Source organism: Mastigoproctus giganteus, chromosome 9 (genome assembly GCF_048544385.1).
Source record: "Mastigoproctus giganteus isolate SK-2022 chromosome 9, ASM4854438v1, whole genome shotgun sequence".
Taxonomy (NCBI): Eukaryota; Metazoa; Arthropoda; class Arachnida; order Uropygi; family Thelyphonidae; genus Mastigoproctus; species Mastigoproctus giganteus.
The window spans coordinates 86,686,996-86,704,228 of record NC_143583.1 but is presented as its reverse complement, the minus strand read 5'-3'; the positions used below and the strand labels follow the sequence as shown (position 1 = coordinate 86,704,228).

At 36.5% G+C, this 17,233-nt stretch overlaps 1 protein-coding gene across 3 annotated transcripts in view; it reads left to right on the top strand.

Annotated features, from left to right (window-relative positions):
• fra (neogenin protein frazzled) overlaps positions 1–17,233 on the top strand; it is a 442,642-nt gene that overhangs the window by 311,848 nt on the left and 113,561 nt on the right. For all 3 annotated transcript variants that reach the window (XM_090381703.1, XM_090381704.1, XM_090381702.1), the window contains exon 16: positions 10,223–10,543. In XM_090381703.1, the coding sequence (XP_090237829.1) occupies positions 10,223–10,543 (321 nt within the window). The remainder of the gene's footprint in view (positions 1–10,222; positions 10,544–17,233) is intronic.

Genomic DNA, 17,233 nt, shown 5'->3' with positions numbered 1-17,233 from the left:
CATTAGGACTAAGAATTTGACAGTTTGGAACACTCCCAATCGTCCTCCTACCTTCATGTCCTCTAGGAGGCAGTCATATATAGATATTACTTTGTCTAATTCTACCTTTGGTTCTCTCATCAGGGATTGGAAAGTGCATACTTCGTGGTCTGGGAGTGACCACAATGCTATTTCTTTCACTTTGGATTTTGTTCCATTTTCTCGAGGGTTGCGTGACTCTCATGACTTTCCAAGATATAGAACTTCGGGAAATTATTACTATGCAAAAAGATAGAAGAACTTAAAATTCTGGATGCAGATTCTCAGGCTATTGAGGTCCAAAAGTTAATTGTGATGGTTTGTGATGCTTCTCTTCGAAAAAAGAAACAAGAAAAACTTTGTTCGGTGGTGGTCGGTGGAATTGAGTGATCACAGGAGAAATGTAAAGAATTCGTGAAGGGATTTTCAAAGGGCAAAAAGAGGTAATAGGCTCAGAGGGGAAATAGAAAGTCTGGAACATATCTATATGGCTGCTAGGCAAACATATTTTAATACTATATATATCATGAAAAGAAAAATGCCTGGGACTGCCTCTTAAATACTACTATCAGTAATGATCCTTGGGGTTTACCCTACAAGTTAGTTATGGACAAGTTTTATCTGGGTGACATGCTCTCTTCTATGACATCTGGAGGCATGGAGACTATTTCCTGGAGTGAGTCAATAAATGCTATATTAGATAGCTTAATGTATCAGGATGTCACAGTACCTGAGGGCACTGAGCAGACAGACCTCAGAATGAAACATCTAATATATGAAGGAGAGGCTTTTAAAGAACCTTTTTTGAATGAAGAAATTAATCAAGCGATCCTTTCTATGAAAGACGGGAAATGTCCTGGCTTGGATTTGATTGAGGTTGCTGTCCTTAAACGTGTCTGCAAAGTGTGTCCGCAGATCATTTCTAACTTGATGAATGCTCTTCTTAAAGAAGGTATATTTCTTTGTCGTGGAAGATTGCAAATCTGAAGCTATTGTTAAAAAACCATAGAAAACAGTTTAGCGTTCCTGGTTCTTACAGCCGGTTGCTTTGTTGCCCATATTGGGCAAAGCGCTTGAAAAGCTTGTTGTCTTTAGATTTCAAACATATTACTCTGCTAAAGGTCTGAATGTCCATATGCAGTTTGGCTTCACTAAAGGCAAGTCGACTGTCGATGCTATAAAGTTGACCATTGATTCTTTGTCTTCCTCTGAGTCCAAGTATGTCCTCAGCCTCTTTGTAGACTTCAAAGGGGCCTTTGACACCATTTGGTGGCAAAGCATCCTGGCAAGGTTCAGGGAGGCCGGGGTCTCTCTTCCATTTTATCATGTGGTTTCCAACTATTTTTTTGATAAAAATATTACCATCTCTTTGGGTCTTTACAGGGTTTCCCATCCAACATGAGAATATTATGAAAATTGCATATGTGGACAATCTAGTTGTTCTTGTTTTCGGCCAGTTCCGTCTTGAATTGGAAAATAGGCAAACTTCATTTTGGAGGATTTGAATGATTGGTACAAAATTCACAAATATTTCAAATTTCCATTCCAAAAACCAAAACAGACGTTATTGAAGGGTTATCTTAACTTAAATAGGCCTCCAGATGTCAGATTGAATGATCAGGCAATCAGAATTACTAGATTATATAAATATTTAGGCATTATGATAGACAATAGATTTAATTTCATTACTCATATGAAGTATATCTTACAAAAAATTAAGGGTGTTATTAGAAAAATTATTAGAATTACAAAAAATCATTGGGGGTTCAAACCCTCGACCCTTAAGTTTTATTATTCTAGTATATTTATTCCTATTATATGTTATGCAGCTGGTGCTTGGGGCTTCAGGTTTAATAATTGCCTAATTAAAAAATATCTACTGCAGGCCCAAAGATTCTTCCTGCTGGCTTTCTCTTGTGCCTATAGGACAGTCTCAACTGTGGCCTTACAGGTTTTGTGTGGCAGGATCCCCATACAATATGAGGTTATGTTACAATATCTCTTGTATAATCAAATGCAAAAATATTCCTGTGCAGAGGAGCCTATTCAGTCGATTTGAATCTTTCTGAAAAAAAAAAAGAAGCTATTTCTAGGCTTAGACTGCAGTTTGTTAGGGACTGGCAGAACGATTGGTCTCTATCGGAATTTGGAAGAAATACTCACAGGTTTATGCCTAATATAACAGAATTTCCGTAGCCGAGTGGTCAGGAGCGGGAGTGCAGTAGCACACGCTCTTTGAGTAGACTGGGGTTCAAGTCCCTCACTGCTGAATACGATTAATCTGCCAACCTGCACTGGACCAGCGTGGCAGATTATGGTCCATTTCCCTCAGCATGAATTGTTGAGGAGGCTTCCATCCTGTAGTGGGTTGATAATGGCTGCAATTTACTTTTTTTTTTTTTTTTTTATAACAGAATTCAGTAAGCAACAGCTGACCTGGTTTTCTCCAGGTTTATATATATCTTTTCTTTTAACAGGTCATAAAAGCTTAAATTCTAAGCTTTTTTTCCTTTGGCCTTTCAAACTCTCCTAACTGTCATTGCAGTGCCCCAGAAACTGTTGAGCACACGTGATCTTTGACTGTGTGTCTTACGTAGACCTTAGATATAGATTACAAATATATATAAGTGGAGTGATATGTTTCATTTTCTTGTAAATAGAGAAAATTCGACAGCATTAGTGGAATTTGCTGATAAATTATTCAGCAGAAGGAAGCTTATTATGCATGGCAATCTCAATGACCATGGTTAATTTTACTGGATGTGTTAATCGTGTTCTGTTTTGTAATTTCTGGAAATGCTGTCTGTTTGAGTAAATGTATCTAATGAAATTACATTGATAAAATGTGTAAATCATGGAAATGTTTAACATGTGTAAATATTTATACTGTCAGCTTTTGGATTTGAGATTGGAATCCTAGATAGTTTATTGCTCGTGATTGGCTGATCAAGGCATGTTTAAGTTGTGAACTGAATTTAGACCTGATTGTAAATAGGTTAAATAATAGACTACCTAGTGATGGTTCCTGACTAGATTTGGATGAAATTAATTGAACTTTTGTCTTGGGTTGTTGGGATTCTGATAGAAAGTGCATGTTAATTGACAATAAATATCAAAGTTGCAGAATCTACAACTTGTTTTCAATTATATATCACGGCCATTAGCAATAAAAACCTAGTTGTGTTTAAAAGAACTGTTTTGGTAAATTGATTTTGCCCTTTTTGAACTTGATTTATTAGGGTGGAAATGTCTATTGCCAAGGACTTTTGGTTTAATAGCATATACTATAAGGTTTTCATTTTGTTATTGATGAACTAGCTGGATTGGAACTGTTACTGTATGTTCGATCTTGTGGTTTTTTTTTTTTTTTTCATAGTCCTGGTTATTATCCAGGTATTGGTGATACAGTTACTGTCTCTATGACTTGTTGAATTACTTACTGGCAAGAACTGGAGTTGTGTGTTTCTCCTAAAAGATTATTAATTATTAGTTGTCTAACAAACTAATGCATTGAACTGAGCCTTTTTTAGAATGTGGGCTTGTGTGGACTCACTTGCACCATGTCTTAATATTGGAAGTCTTGACTGTTGAGGGTTGAACCCTCAACAGTCATAGTGTTTTGGACCTCTGGTTTGGTGGCTCAGTACCTATTTAGTTAGTGCTTGGCAAGATAATCTCCTGAAATGTAGAGTTGGTGATTGACTGGCCCTTCATTGGCTGTAAAGTGTATATATATGTTCTGGAAGTTATTGTGGCCTCCCTCTGCATTTAGAGGATAAACATTGTGGAGTTAATATGTTGGCTACACAGTGTTATGTCATTGTTTTGTTTTTTGTGATTTGTAGTTGTATTAATTAGGTATATATTGTTTTCAGGATGTTTATTATAAATAGTTAAATTATTGTAAATAACTGATTTTTTCTCCCTTAACAATTGTTTGGGCCAATGTGTTATGTAAATGGGAGATGTCCTTTTGGAAATTATTCTTGCTTTTGTGGAGAGGCTATAAATTGGCCTTGTTTCTTCTCCTGAGTTGGGAGGGGCTGGAATGATTTTGGTTGCGGAAATGTATTCTAATTTTGTTTTATTGTTTCTTGCTGTACTTGTGGTTGGGTATTGCTAACTCTTTAATAGTATTGAATTGTAATGAGGCTTAAAACAACTTAGCTTTTGTCTAGACATGATTTTCTTTGTTTCCTGTTCACCTAATGTTAGGATTCAGGAAATAGAATTGGTTTGTTATTGTTTATGGTTGACTGATATTTGGTCTTAAGTTTAGATTAAGTATCTGTTCATTAGTCTTTCTTAAATCTGTTGTACTTTCTGACTCTATGTTACTCATTCTTCTGGGGGATGTCTTTTTCTTCTTCCCCTACTTTCTATCTCTATTTCCCCTTCCCCCCCCCCGCTCCCGTACTTCTCATTCTATTACCCATTTTCCTTTTCATAAAATACCTGAATACTTTGTATTATTTACTTTCTCTTCTTTCTTCTATTTCAGGGGATGTCTATTTCTTCTTCCCTTTATTTTCTATCCAACTTTCCTTTCCCTTCCAAATTCCCATACTTCTCATTCTTATATCCACTTCCTTTCCCTAAACACCTTGGGGCTCCCAGGCTTGCCTGTAGCCCCATTAAGTGTTTCAGTTTAAAAGCAGTCCCTGGCACGCCTCCTCTTGGCCAAGGTTGGGAGTCAGAGGGCAGGGAACTAGGTGTCCCCTGCCCCCTGGCTGCGAGGTTGCCAGGTGCTAGCACTCAACAGTCAACATAACAACACACATACTTACACACCTACATATATACACTTTCCAGCCTTGGCCTTTTGCCTTTTTAGATGCTACTGTGGTATATGGGGGAAACCCTGGAGATCGCAGTTAAAACAAACACGCCTTGTTCGGTTATAAGAATCATTTTAGAATGCCTTTGTGATATTTTTCTAAAGCATATTTCTGGAGGTCACTACCATAAAACAAATTGGGGTTTCCAGTGTATTGGGCTTTTCTGTTAGTGCAATCTATCATAAACATAGTAAACTCGACCTTATTGCATTTGTGATAATAACTGGAATTCTGTGGGTTTTTATGTTATTATAGTCTTCAATCATATAAAAAACTTTCAGTAAATCATATAAAAAATTCTCTTCATTCCTATTTTTAAGCTTTGTAACTTGTTACTTCATATCTCACTTGTGCGTATAGTGTTAGTTGCAATCTGCGTACCATGTACTTTGTTATTGATTGCTTATCTTTTATATTGTTTTAAATTTTACAACCCAAAAAAAAAAAGTCAGTGAACAGAAATATCAATTAGTTAGTATGTATATTACAGTATTAATTAAGCTACATACATAAACATAAATTTATTTTTATTTTGCTAACCTGTGGAAAATATTCTTCCGATTTTCACGTATTATTTAATTTTGTTAATTGGTAAGGTAATAAAGTATAAATTTGTGCTTAATATATCTTTACTTTTATAGCTTGTAGATAATATTCCTCCTATTTTCGCCTATTAGTAGAATTAAAATTTGATTCACAAACATGAACACAATGATCAACGCTTATTACATATTGTATACCGAATGGTATTTTATTATGGAGAGTTCATCATAAAGTGATTTTATCGTACAGTGAATCAATCATAAAGTGGATGTCCACTAATTGTAAACAGATTATTAAAGTCATATCAGCCAATATGGGGAATCTCATTACTAAGTGATTTTATCCCTCCTGATACTGCAGAATTATTATTAATAAATCTAGTGTTGTCTAAATTATCAATGATTATTATTTTTAGTAATTTTTCTAGTATTTTATTGGTTGTTTTTTCATAATTGTTCCTACATGATATGATAACCATTGAAGATTCATGAAATTTTGCTATTAAATATACAAATGTAGTGTTATTATTTTTGATATTTAATTTTTTCTGTAATTCAAGTAATTGTATAGCAGTGCTATTTGAATTAGCCTCATTGACCTGGTAGGTGGTACACTATGTAATTCATTAAGTTTTCATTGAAAAATTTTGTGCATACTGTTCATAGTTGTTCATAGCTTTGTCTGTTGGAGTTATTACAGTCTTTATATGCTTCTTTGAACTGTTCTTTTAGCAATTTATATTAAAAACTCTGGAATCCATATTAATTTTCAACTGCTTAAAAAGGCTTTCCTGATGGTTTCTTCAGCAAGTATAATCCATATATTGAACTCTTTGATAATTATGCCACATTTGTATGAAAGTTTTAAACAAAACTGAAATAAGCCCAAATGTATCTGTCTTAAACTTAACCTAATTTTAGTGCCAAACTTGATTCCATAGGACATTATATCTTAAATTCACAATTTTCAATAATTTCCAGGTTTTGAGTTGTTATGTGTTTATAGTATACATCAACAAAACTCTGTAATTATTTCTAATATTATGACAGAAGTATGGTAATTTGGAATCTTCTCTGGCTTAAAATCTTTCTACCTCATTGTGTCAAATTCATCTGTTGTCTCTACCATTCTCTCAACTCCACTTACCACTTGGAGCTCTTTGACTTCCTCTCTTTGCAACTTGACTTTCTCTAGTCCAACTTTCCTAACATGGAGGTAATTTTCCTTGGTGATTTTAATGTTCACAACTCCAGCTGGCTTCCGGTTTCTAGTCACACTGACCCAGCTGATCGAGATGCTGAAGCTTTTGCAATTACTAATGACCTTGCACAGACTGTTCATTTACCTACAAGAATACCGGACAATCCTAACCATACAGCCAACACACGATCTTTTTCCAACACACTTGATAGGTTGAATTACTGTTTCAAAACTTCTGATGTCAACATTTGCACAGATTATGTCCGAGAAATTATTCTTGTAGGAATGGAATCCTTTATTCCACGCTCCACTTTAAAATTTTGTCCTCTTTCTAAACCATGGTTTTCCAATAAATGTGCTAAGGTGGTTGAAAAGAAGAATGTTGCATATTGTAATTGGCTTGTTTCCAATTCTTCAGTTTCATTTTCTGCCTACACCAAAGCTCGCAACAATTGTAAAGCATTTATTAATCAGTCCAAACTAGATTTTGAACAGGCTAAGAGAAGAAAACTTGCTTCTTGCCCTAATGGCAGTGGAGCATTCTGGTCTCTTGCCAAAGCTATTGGCCACAACTTTTGCCCATCTCTGCTCCTGCCTCTGTCAAAACCAGATGGCTCTGTTATCACTTCAGCCAATGATAAAGCTGGCCTGCTAGCATCCCATTTTTCTTCCAACTCACGTATTAATGATCTTGGTAAAACACTGCCCACCATTCCCAACACGCTCCATTCAATGCCTCCTGTGGTCTTTCATCAAAAGGATGTCAGAAGGATTTTGATGAATCTTGATGCTAAGAAAGCTCCAGGTCTTGATAGTATTTCTCCACTTGTTCTCAAAACCTGTGCTCCTGAACTTAGTAATATTCTTTTCTGCCTTTTTTCACTGTCTTATTCCAAAGGTGTTTTTCCTTCTGCTTGGAAATTTGCTCATATCCAGCCAGTTCCTAAAAAGGGTGACAAATCCCTCCCATCCAATTATCATCCCATTGCAATTACTTCTACTCTTTCTAAAGTACTGGAGAAATCAATTAACCGCTAACTCTTAAACTACCTAGAAACTTTCCGTCTGATCAATGATCGCCAGTATTGATTCTGTCAGTGTCGATCCACTAGTGATATTCTGGCTTATGTTACCCATTTATGGACAAATTCAATGGAAAAGTTTGGCAAAACACAAGCAGTTGCTCTTGACATCTCAAAGGCTTTCGATCATGTTTGGCATAAAGGTCTTCTAAACAAGCTTCCATCTTATGGTTTGCCAACTGTTTTTTGTAATTGGTTATCCAGTTTTCTCTCTGATTGTCACTGAGAGTGATGGTAGATGGCTCTCTGTCTTCTAACTTCTCCACTAATTCCGATGGCCCCCAAGGATCAGTTTTTTCACCCACTCTTTTCCTCTTGTATATTGAAGACCTTCTTCCATTGACAGTAAATCCTATCTATAGTTTTACTGATGATAGCACATTGCATTCCATTTTCCATTTTGAGAAAACGTGCCCTGCTCAATCAGCTTCAACTTCTCGAATGTCCCCTACCAATTCCTTAAATGCAGATCTTCAGGTAATTCTCCATGGGGCAAGGACAACTTAGTTGATTTCAATCCTTCTAAAACTCAGTCTTGTCTTATATCACGTAAAAAGGATTCTTCTGCTCCTCTGCTTATCTTTGGTGACACTCCAATTTCTAGGCAAAATGATATATCTCTTTAGGGGATTACCCTGACTTCTAATCTCTCTTGCCACAAGCACATTACAAATATTGCGTCCTCTGCATCTAAAAAATTGGTTTTTTTCTTTTGCTGTTGGTGTTACTTTTCTTCCAAACAGCTTTTAATCTGTACAAATCGCAAATCTGCCCTACCATAGAATATTGTTCCCACATCTGGGGCGGTGCCCCCAAAACCTCTCTCAGGCTTCTAGATTCCATCCAGAAGACGGCAGTTAGGTTAGTTAGTGACTGCTCTCTAACAGAGTTTCTCCACTCACCATTTTAGAGACATTCTGTTTCTGCTGCATGCGTTTTCTACAGATATTTCCATGGGCACTGTTACTCTGATTTGGCTTCTATAATTCCTGCTCTCTCTTTCAAAACATTCCGAACACGTCCTGCCACCAGCCAACATCCATTTATTGTCCAACTTCAAACTCACAGAACCAACCTTTCATCTTCCTCGTTTATTCATTCAACTGCCATTTTCTGGAACAACCTTCCTTTATAAGTATTTCCTGAAAATTACAGTCTACAGAAGTTCAAGTCTAATGGTATCAAATATCTTCTTTCATCTTCTCAACCTCCAACTGAAGCATGGTACTAAGTACTATAGGTTCTAATACCTCTCGTGTTTGGGTTTTCATTAAAAAAAATAAATAAATAAATTAAAAAAATCTTCTGAAAGCTTTCTCAACAGCAGCAGTAAACAACTTAGGAGATATTGTGTCTCCTTATCAAACTCCTTTCTCAATTTTAAATTAGCTTCTATCTTTGTCTAGTCTAATAAAGGGGGTAGTATTCTCATATATTTTCTTCAAAATCATAATATATGGGGTCTCTATGCCTTTTCATTATCCACAAATGCAAGGCATATCCCCAAGGGGCTCATCTGGTGAGTATGGACTTGGCACACCCAGGGTCCTGAGCTGGATATTATCATTCGTCTCTTTCTTGGTGATTTCCTACTGCCTCTACGTATTTCCTGAAAATTACAGTCTACAGAAGTTCAGGTCTAATGTCAACAAATATCTTCTTTCATCTTCTCAATCTCCAGCCCAAGCACGGTACAAAGTGCTATAAGTTCTAATACCTCCTGTGTTTGGGGTTTTCAAAAAAAAAAAAAAAAACCTTATCTTTTACACTCAAATTCACTCTCTTTTTTGTTCACTGACATTTTTTTTTTTTTTTTGGTAGTAAAATTTAAAACACAGTAAAAAGGTAAGTCTCAGTCAATAACAAAACACATGGCACAGGCAAATTGGAACTAACACAGCACACACAAGCAAAACGGAGTTTAGATTTAGAAATGAAGAGCAGATTTCAGCGAATGGGAAATGCATTTCACCATAATAACATGAAAACACAGAATTCCAGCTATCGGTATTATCACAAATGAATAAGATCGAGTTTACTACCCATTTATTGCACTAACAGAAAAGCCCAATAAACTGTAAACTTCAAATTGTTTTTATTGTTTTATGGTTGTGACCTCCAGAAATGTGCTTTAGAAAAATATCACAGAGGTATTCAAAATTTATTCTTATTACTGAAAATGTGATTCTAGTAAACAATAAAAGTGTAGTGCATTTTATTGATTTGGATCAGTTCTTCGAAATTTGATTCTATTGAGCAGCTGATTCTAATAACCAGTGATCACTATTCATAGTAATATTCATACATTATTATGAATATTATATTCACAATATATTATAATACTTCATTATATTATATACATATGTGTGTGTGTGTGTGTGTGCATATGTGTGGTGTATAGATACACATATGTTTGTAGATGATATATATATATATACTGTATATATATATATATATATATATATATATATATATATACTATGCTTTTGATATTTTCATATCAATTATTAAATGTTATTTATTTATTTTTATTCTTAATAGCTCCTGAACCTTTAACACCTATGCTTCCTCCAGTTGGGTTAAAAGCTATTGTCTTATCTTCAACAACAGTAGTTGTTTACTGGACAGATACAACCCTTCCTCGTAACCAGCTGAAAACAGATAGTCGCTATTATACTGTTCGCTATACAAGTTATACCTATTCTTCAAATCCTAAATATCGCTATTTTAATTCATCTGATTTGAACTGTATGATTGATGACCTTAAGCCTAACACACAATATGAGTTCTCTGTGAAAGTGATTAATGGCCGAAGAGAAAGCACATGGAGTATGAGTGTATTGAATACTACACAAGAAGCAGGTTTGTATGATTTTTCTAACAGTTGACAACACAGTTTTTCATTTTATTTATATGAATAATAGAATCTTTCAGTAGAACTTGTTTAAGGGTATTTAGGTTATATTGGTATTCGGGTAATAATGAATGAGTGGATGTGCATGCACATGCTCACACCCACAACAACTGCAAACAGGCTGACCTCTCTGGAAGTCGTCACTCCAGCCTCTTCCCCCAATGCCTGGTGCAAGCACAAGCCCAAGGTGTAGTTCTTTCAACTAGGTCCCTGGATTCTAACTAATCAGAACTCTTCTCATTTTACCTGTAACCTCTTAAGTCAGTCAGGATTTTGCCTTGTAAGCCTGATACCAAGCCAATCAGATAAGCTTCATTCTTTGTAGATTGTATTTTTTCATCAGGGTGTGCTTACCTTGTTATCACAGCAAACACTAGAATACTTAGTGTTATTGCACTAAGTATTCTAGATGTTTTAATTTATTTTTCTTCTTTTCCTTTTGCCTTTACTCTAGCACAGAAGAAGAGGGGAGGGAAAAGTGGGATTGAAAATTTCAGCTATACACCATCCCTTTAATTATCATCTCTTCCATAATATTATTATATTTATCTTGACTGATCTGCTGATAATAAATCGGAAATATTTTCATACACAGTACAGTGTATGCTAATTTATTATTAATGGATTCTAATTATTATTGTTTTATTATTATTACTATTAGTGGCATAAGATGCAAGGAAGCAAGTTTATAAAGCATCAGCAAAAAAAAAAAAAAAAAAGCCCTCCCACATCACTTGTCCACCCGTCCAACAATTTGTCTAGTTCTTCCTGGTATATATTCAAACTGCCCACCTCCACAAAACCAGATGGAAGTTTGTTTCAAAAGTCAACAACCCACTGGCTGAAGGCAAACCTCCTCATGTCTATCCTGCAACCATCCTTCCTCAGTATGAATTTATGCCTCCTATTGTGTGTAGTCTCAGAAAAACAGAGTATGCCACTAGCAGTGAGCTTGCACAATCCATTCAAAGCCTTAAAAACCTCAGTCAGATCACCTTGCAGGTGATCTGACTGAGGTAGAACTACCTCATTGGTAGAACTACCCTTTTTTGGTAGAACTACATTGGTAGAACTACCCTTTCATTCCCTTCATCAATCTCGTTGCATTTCTCTACACACGTTCCAACAGATCTACATCCTTCCTAAAATTAGGCCTCTAGACCTGTATGCAGTACTCAAGATGCAGCAAAACCATTGCCTTATAGTGGGATAATCACTTCCTTGTCCCTGCTAGCAAAGTTAAATAAATTTTCTGTTTATACTCCGGGATGACCAAATGGTCAGAGGAGTTCACAAGACAGACAGAATAAAAGAAACAGCACCGTATTTAATAGTCACGGGCATAAACCCCAATAACTCAAGCCACGTGTACTTATGCACCCATGTGCCTGACCACTTGGCTACGGCGGCCGGTTCTGTATATCCTAGACAAAACTCCATGAGCTGTCCTGGCAGCCTGTTTGCATTGCTCAGAGAAATTCATATCTGACCGCACAATTATCTCCAGGCATTTATCATTTTCTGCTGCCCTGAGTGAAACACCAAACAGTTCATATGTTAATTTGGGATTACTGCTGTCCATGTGCAGTATCTTGCATTTATCAATGTTAAACGTCAACTTCCATTTCTCAGCCCATTTGCCTAATTATTTTTTTATCTTATTGCAGCAGCTTACCCTGATTACTGTCATTAACCAGCCTGCCCACCTTTGCATCACCTGCAAACTTAGACATTAAGCTTGATATATATTTCATCAATATCATTAATAAATATAGCAAACAACAATGGGCCAAGCACCAAACCCTGGGGGATGCCACCAATAACATTAGTTCATGAAGATCAGTGGCCATTACTAACCACACTCTGTCTTCTCCTAGTCTACCATCCCTTTATCCACAGTATTTGCTGTGGATAAAGGAATGGTAGACTGGGAGAAGGCTTTATGCAGCACTGCTCCAATTTGTACAGCAATCTTTTATTTGCAACAGTATCAAAAGGTTTCCTGAAATCCAAATATATGTAGTAGTAGTGGCATGTGATGCAAGAAAGCAAATGTATGAGCTTATGCAGCATCAGCCAAAAAAAAAAAAAAAATCACACCATTTCCTCCAAATGCCTGTCCAGTTCCTCCTTAAATTTATTCAACCTATCAACTTCCACAACGACAGATGGAAGTTTGTTCCAGCAATTAACCACCCGCTGGCTAAAGGCAAATTTCCGCACATCTATTCTACATCTGTCTTTTCAAAAGTATGATATCAAAATAATTTTTTGCAACCAGATCTTTTGTTACGGCATTATAATATCCAATCAGACTAGTCAGACAATATTGTTCCATAACAAATTCATGCTGTGACTGCGATATAAGTATCCCAAATTCGCAAATAGGAACATTTGTGAATTTGGGATACATTTTCACATCACCAGTCCATACAGAGCTCTCTTGATTCCAAAGATTCTCACATGATTAAGGCTTAGGCTAAGGATTATGACTTATCTTCTTTGCTGCCTCCTTTAATATAATTAGATATATCCCATCCACCCAAGTGCCTTTTTTATGTTGAGCTTCAACAATTCTTCTTACACTTTCCTCTCAGTTAACACAAAACCATTTAGCTCCCTGTTAGATTCTGATGAACTTCTGGATTTCCCCTCATTAAAGAACTCTTTATGCATAACTGTAAAAGCAAAATACCTATTCAGTTTGTCAGCAACCTGGGCAGGATCATCAACAGTTAAACTGTTGTCAAGTGGTCCTATGTGATTCAATCCCTTTCTTTTTTTGCTGCATTTCTTAGCATTCTTTGCCAGAGATTTCTAATAATCTATCTTAACTTGCCTAACCTCCTTTTTGACTCAGTTACAGACAAGTTTATATCTATTATAGGCTTCTATATCACCAGACAATTTATATGGATCCCATGCATTTTTCTTCTCAGCTACAATTCTCATCTGTTCATCTGACATCCATTTAGGTCTAAGCCTGGAATGGTATTTATTAGTTGTGATGAAAAGCCTAATAGCTTCTATGATTACTTCCCTGTATGCTTACCATTTTAGCATTTGCTGCTGGCAACATCAGACGATCCTACTGTATAGAATTTAAAAACTGACTAAGATCATTTTAGTCACCCTTACAGAAGCAAAAGCCCTTCCCTTTACCCTCGATAGTAGTTATATCTTTAAGTAAGTACCACATCACCATATTGTAATCACTGCCACCCAGAGGATCTTTTACCTGTAGGTTCTTAATGCATGAAGAGTTGCTACTGATAATCAAATCAAGAGTATTGTTTCCTCTAGTTGCTTTTTCAACATGCTGCTGTAGAAAATAGTCATGCTTGTGTGTGAATGAATAACCCACAAGTTCCAGTCAATATCTGGAAAGTTAAAATCCTCTATTATAAGACATTCTGATTTACTGGTCTACTGTTTGTTTGTTTGTTATTTGGTTTTTAGGAGCATTAGCAACTAAGGCCATATTGCTCCGGGATATGCGGTGGTCATTTCCCTGACCTTTCCGCATCCTCCGTATTTGGTGGTGACGGGCTTGAACCCCGGTCTAATCAAGAAGCGTGTGCTATGCACTGCTGCTCCTTCCCACCTGGCTACGGAGTCGCCCACTGGTCTACTCTACTTCTTTGTATATGTATAGTTGTTTGTTGTACTCATCACTGTCATTAGGACTATAACACACTCATATTCTCATTTTTGTTTTCCCAGTTCTTATGTCACACCAAACTGACTCAACACTACACTGGTTATCCATGTCAACTGGATGTGCTGCCTTTTATTTAAAATGCTTTTTAACTAAGAGCAGAATGACTTCTCCCCCCCCTCCTGTCCTGTCTGTCCTTTGTGTACACATTGTACTCCCCATATTCAAATTCTGCATCCCTTATGTCTGACCGACATCACATCTCTGATATCCCACAGTATCTGCATTTGATGACTTGATTAGCACTTTAAATTCATCAAATTCATATACTATGTTCCTAGCATTAGTGTACATGCAAGTATATATATATATACACACTTGTTCTTATTCTTAGTTACCCTAACACAGCTCATGTATTTTCTTGTTTCATGATGACACACAGTAGGGCTTAAAATCCCCGACACCTTACTTTCCTGGCTGCTGCATGTTCCAACAGAAGCAGTGCAAGAATCATTTTCACCTCTGTCTCTGGTTCTAGTTAATGTATTACTCTGTGTATCCCTCCAAGCTCTCAGTTTTTTTGACCCACGCAGCACTGCCTCAATACCATCAGCAAATATTTTTGCATCTCTTCTATTTAAGTATGTACCGTCCCTATAAAAACCCCTCTCTCCTGATAACAAGCACAGAACATAATTCTGCCTCATGAGCCATTCAGAGTTTCTCCAGGACTGAATTGATTAACAAGGCTTCTTCCTATTGTTAATCAATCCTGGATAGGATTGCAGACACTCAAAATTTAATCCTAACTCTCCAACTTTTTCCCAACACTGCCCCGTACTTTTTTAATTAAATCCTTAAATCTCCTATTCTTAATATCTCTACTTCCAAGGAAAATTTAATGTTGTGATTGTTAAGGAAGGGGTAGAAATTCCCCATCTTATTCCTGTTATTGTTCCAGATAATTAAATCATCATCCACATATCGGACCTGGAGATGGGGCAGAAAAAAAAAAATAGATGATTCAGAATTCTCCATATAAACTTCACCTAGAAAGATGAGGAGAGACCAGTCTGTTTCTGTACTGAGCCCTTTCTTTTGGAAGTGGATTTTCCTCTCAAGTTGAAAATGTGATTGATCCTGGTTAAGTCAGTTTTGGGTAAAATGTCAGTGGTCAAAAAGGAGTTAGGATATCTAGTGGAAATTGAGGTATTCATTTCATGAACTAAACATATTTTGTTGTCCATCACAGGTATAAATATATAATTCTTCTTCTTCTTCTTCTTCTTAATGCACTTTCATTGATATGAGTGGATCTCATGTCAATGATAGTGTAAAATCAGCCTACCAACATGTCTTATTAATCTTTAAGGAGATGGGTCGGGTAGAGGATTCTATTGATTTAACTAACCATTTGGTTAACTCTTGACTTATATATCAGCCACTAATGATTGGGGGAGTAGACAGAGAAACTTATCAAGGAAGGGAGGTCTGCAGAAGCAGCAAGATTTCTTGGGGATGGGGATACAACAAAGTAGTTGAGAAACACCGATGCCAACTAAATTTATGCTAACTATGTAAAAATCATATTTTTTTTCCTATAGAAATATAGCTGTATGTCTTATGTATCACAAGTATAACCATTTTATTTGTCTTTTACTTACTGTAATAGATTTTTGAATGGTTAGATTACAAATAACAAGATTGAAATATGATTTAAGTTATTTTTATGAAATTTTTAAATTTTATTGTATTTCAGTATAATATAGAAACAAAACTGGGATCCAGAAATTGTGATTTCATTGTATATACTGTGCAAACACACTATATGTATATAGGAAACTATTTTCTTTTACAAAATACTCTCTCTCTCTCTCTCTCTCTATATATATATATATATATATATATATGTATATATATATACACACACAAAGGGTACTAGGAAAGTTTTGCAATACAGCTTTGTTTATTTAATTTTTTCAAAGTAATTTCCTCTACATTCAATACACCTCTCCATCCTCCAAAACCAATCTTTAAACCAGTTCTGCCAAGTTTCACTAGGGAGTAAAGCACACTCGTTGTCCCAAGCCCGTAGAAGGTCCTCATCACTGGAAAACCCCCTCCCTTTTAGCTTCATTTTCACATGCGGGAACAGTGCAAAGTCGCAGGGAGCAAGGTCTGGACTGTAGGGAGGGTGCTCGAGAAGTTTCAGTCCTGTCGTGGTCAAATATTCGGTGCAGGCTTTGGCGCGGTGAGCTGGAGCATTATCGTCATGGAGGTACCAGGTGTCCATTCTTGACTTTGGCCGCAGGTTCTTCATAGATCCAATGACTTTAGGCAGGCATTGTTCAGTATACCACTTAGCTGTGACTGTCTTCTGCGTGTCCAAAACGACACGTTCCACAATTCCACTCGATTTGAAAAATACAGCTATCATTTTCTTCTTTACAGATCGGGATTTTCTGACAATTACGGGTGTTTCGTCATCATCAAAGACCCAAACTTTGTTTTGAGCCTTGGTCGGCAGATCGTAATATTACAGCCAAGTCTCGTCACCTGTCACGATGTTGTTCGCATACTGAGATTGTCCCTTATCAAACTTTTTTAACATCTCCCGGCACCAAGTCACACGTCGTGTCATCTCCTCTTCAGTCAGTTGATGCGGCACCCAGAGAGAACAAAGTTTCTTCACGTGCAAATGATCTTGCAGAATCGAACGAATTGCTGGTGCATTTAGGCCCAAAGTATCCTCTATCTGTTGGTAGGTCACTCGCCTGTTTTCGTCAAGCATTTTCCTCACAGCAGTAACGTTTTCCTCCGTAACTGACGTTCGTGGCCTTCCCGGTCTCTCCCCGAATCCTCCAGAGTGAAATTTCCCCTTTGGAATTCTCTATGCCACCTGAATATCGTTGTACGATGTGGACAATCATCATCTAGTGCAAGAGTCATTTCTTCTAAGCACTGGTCTATGGTTAAACCA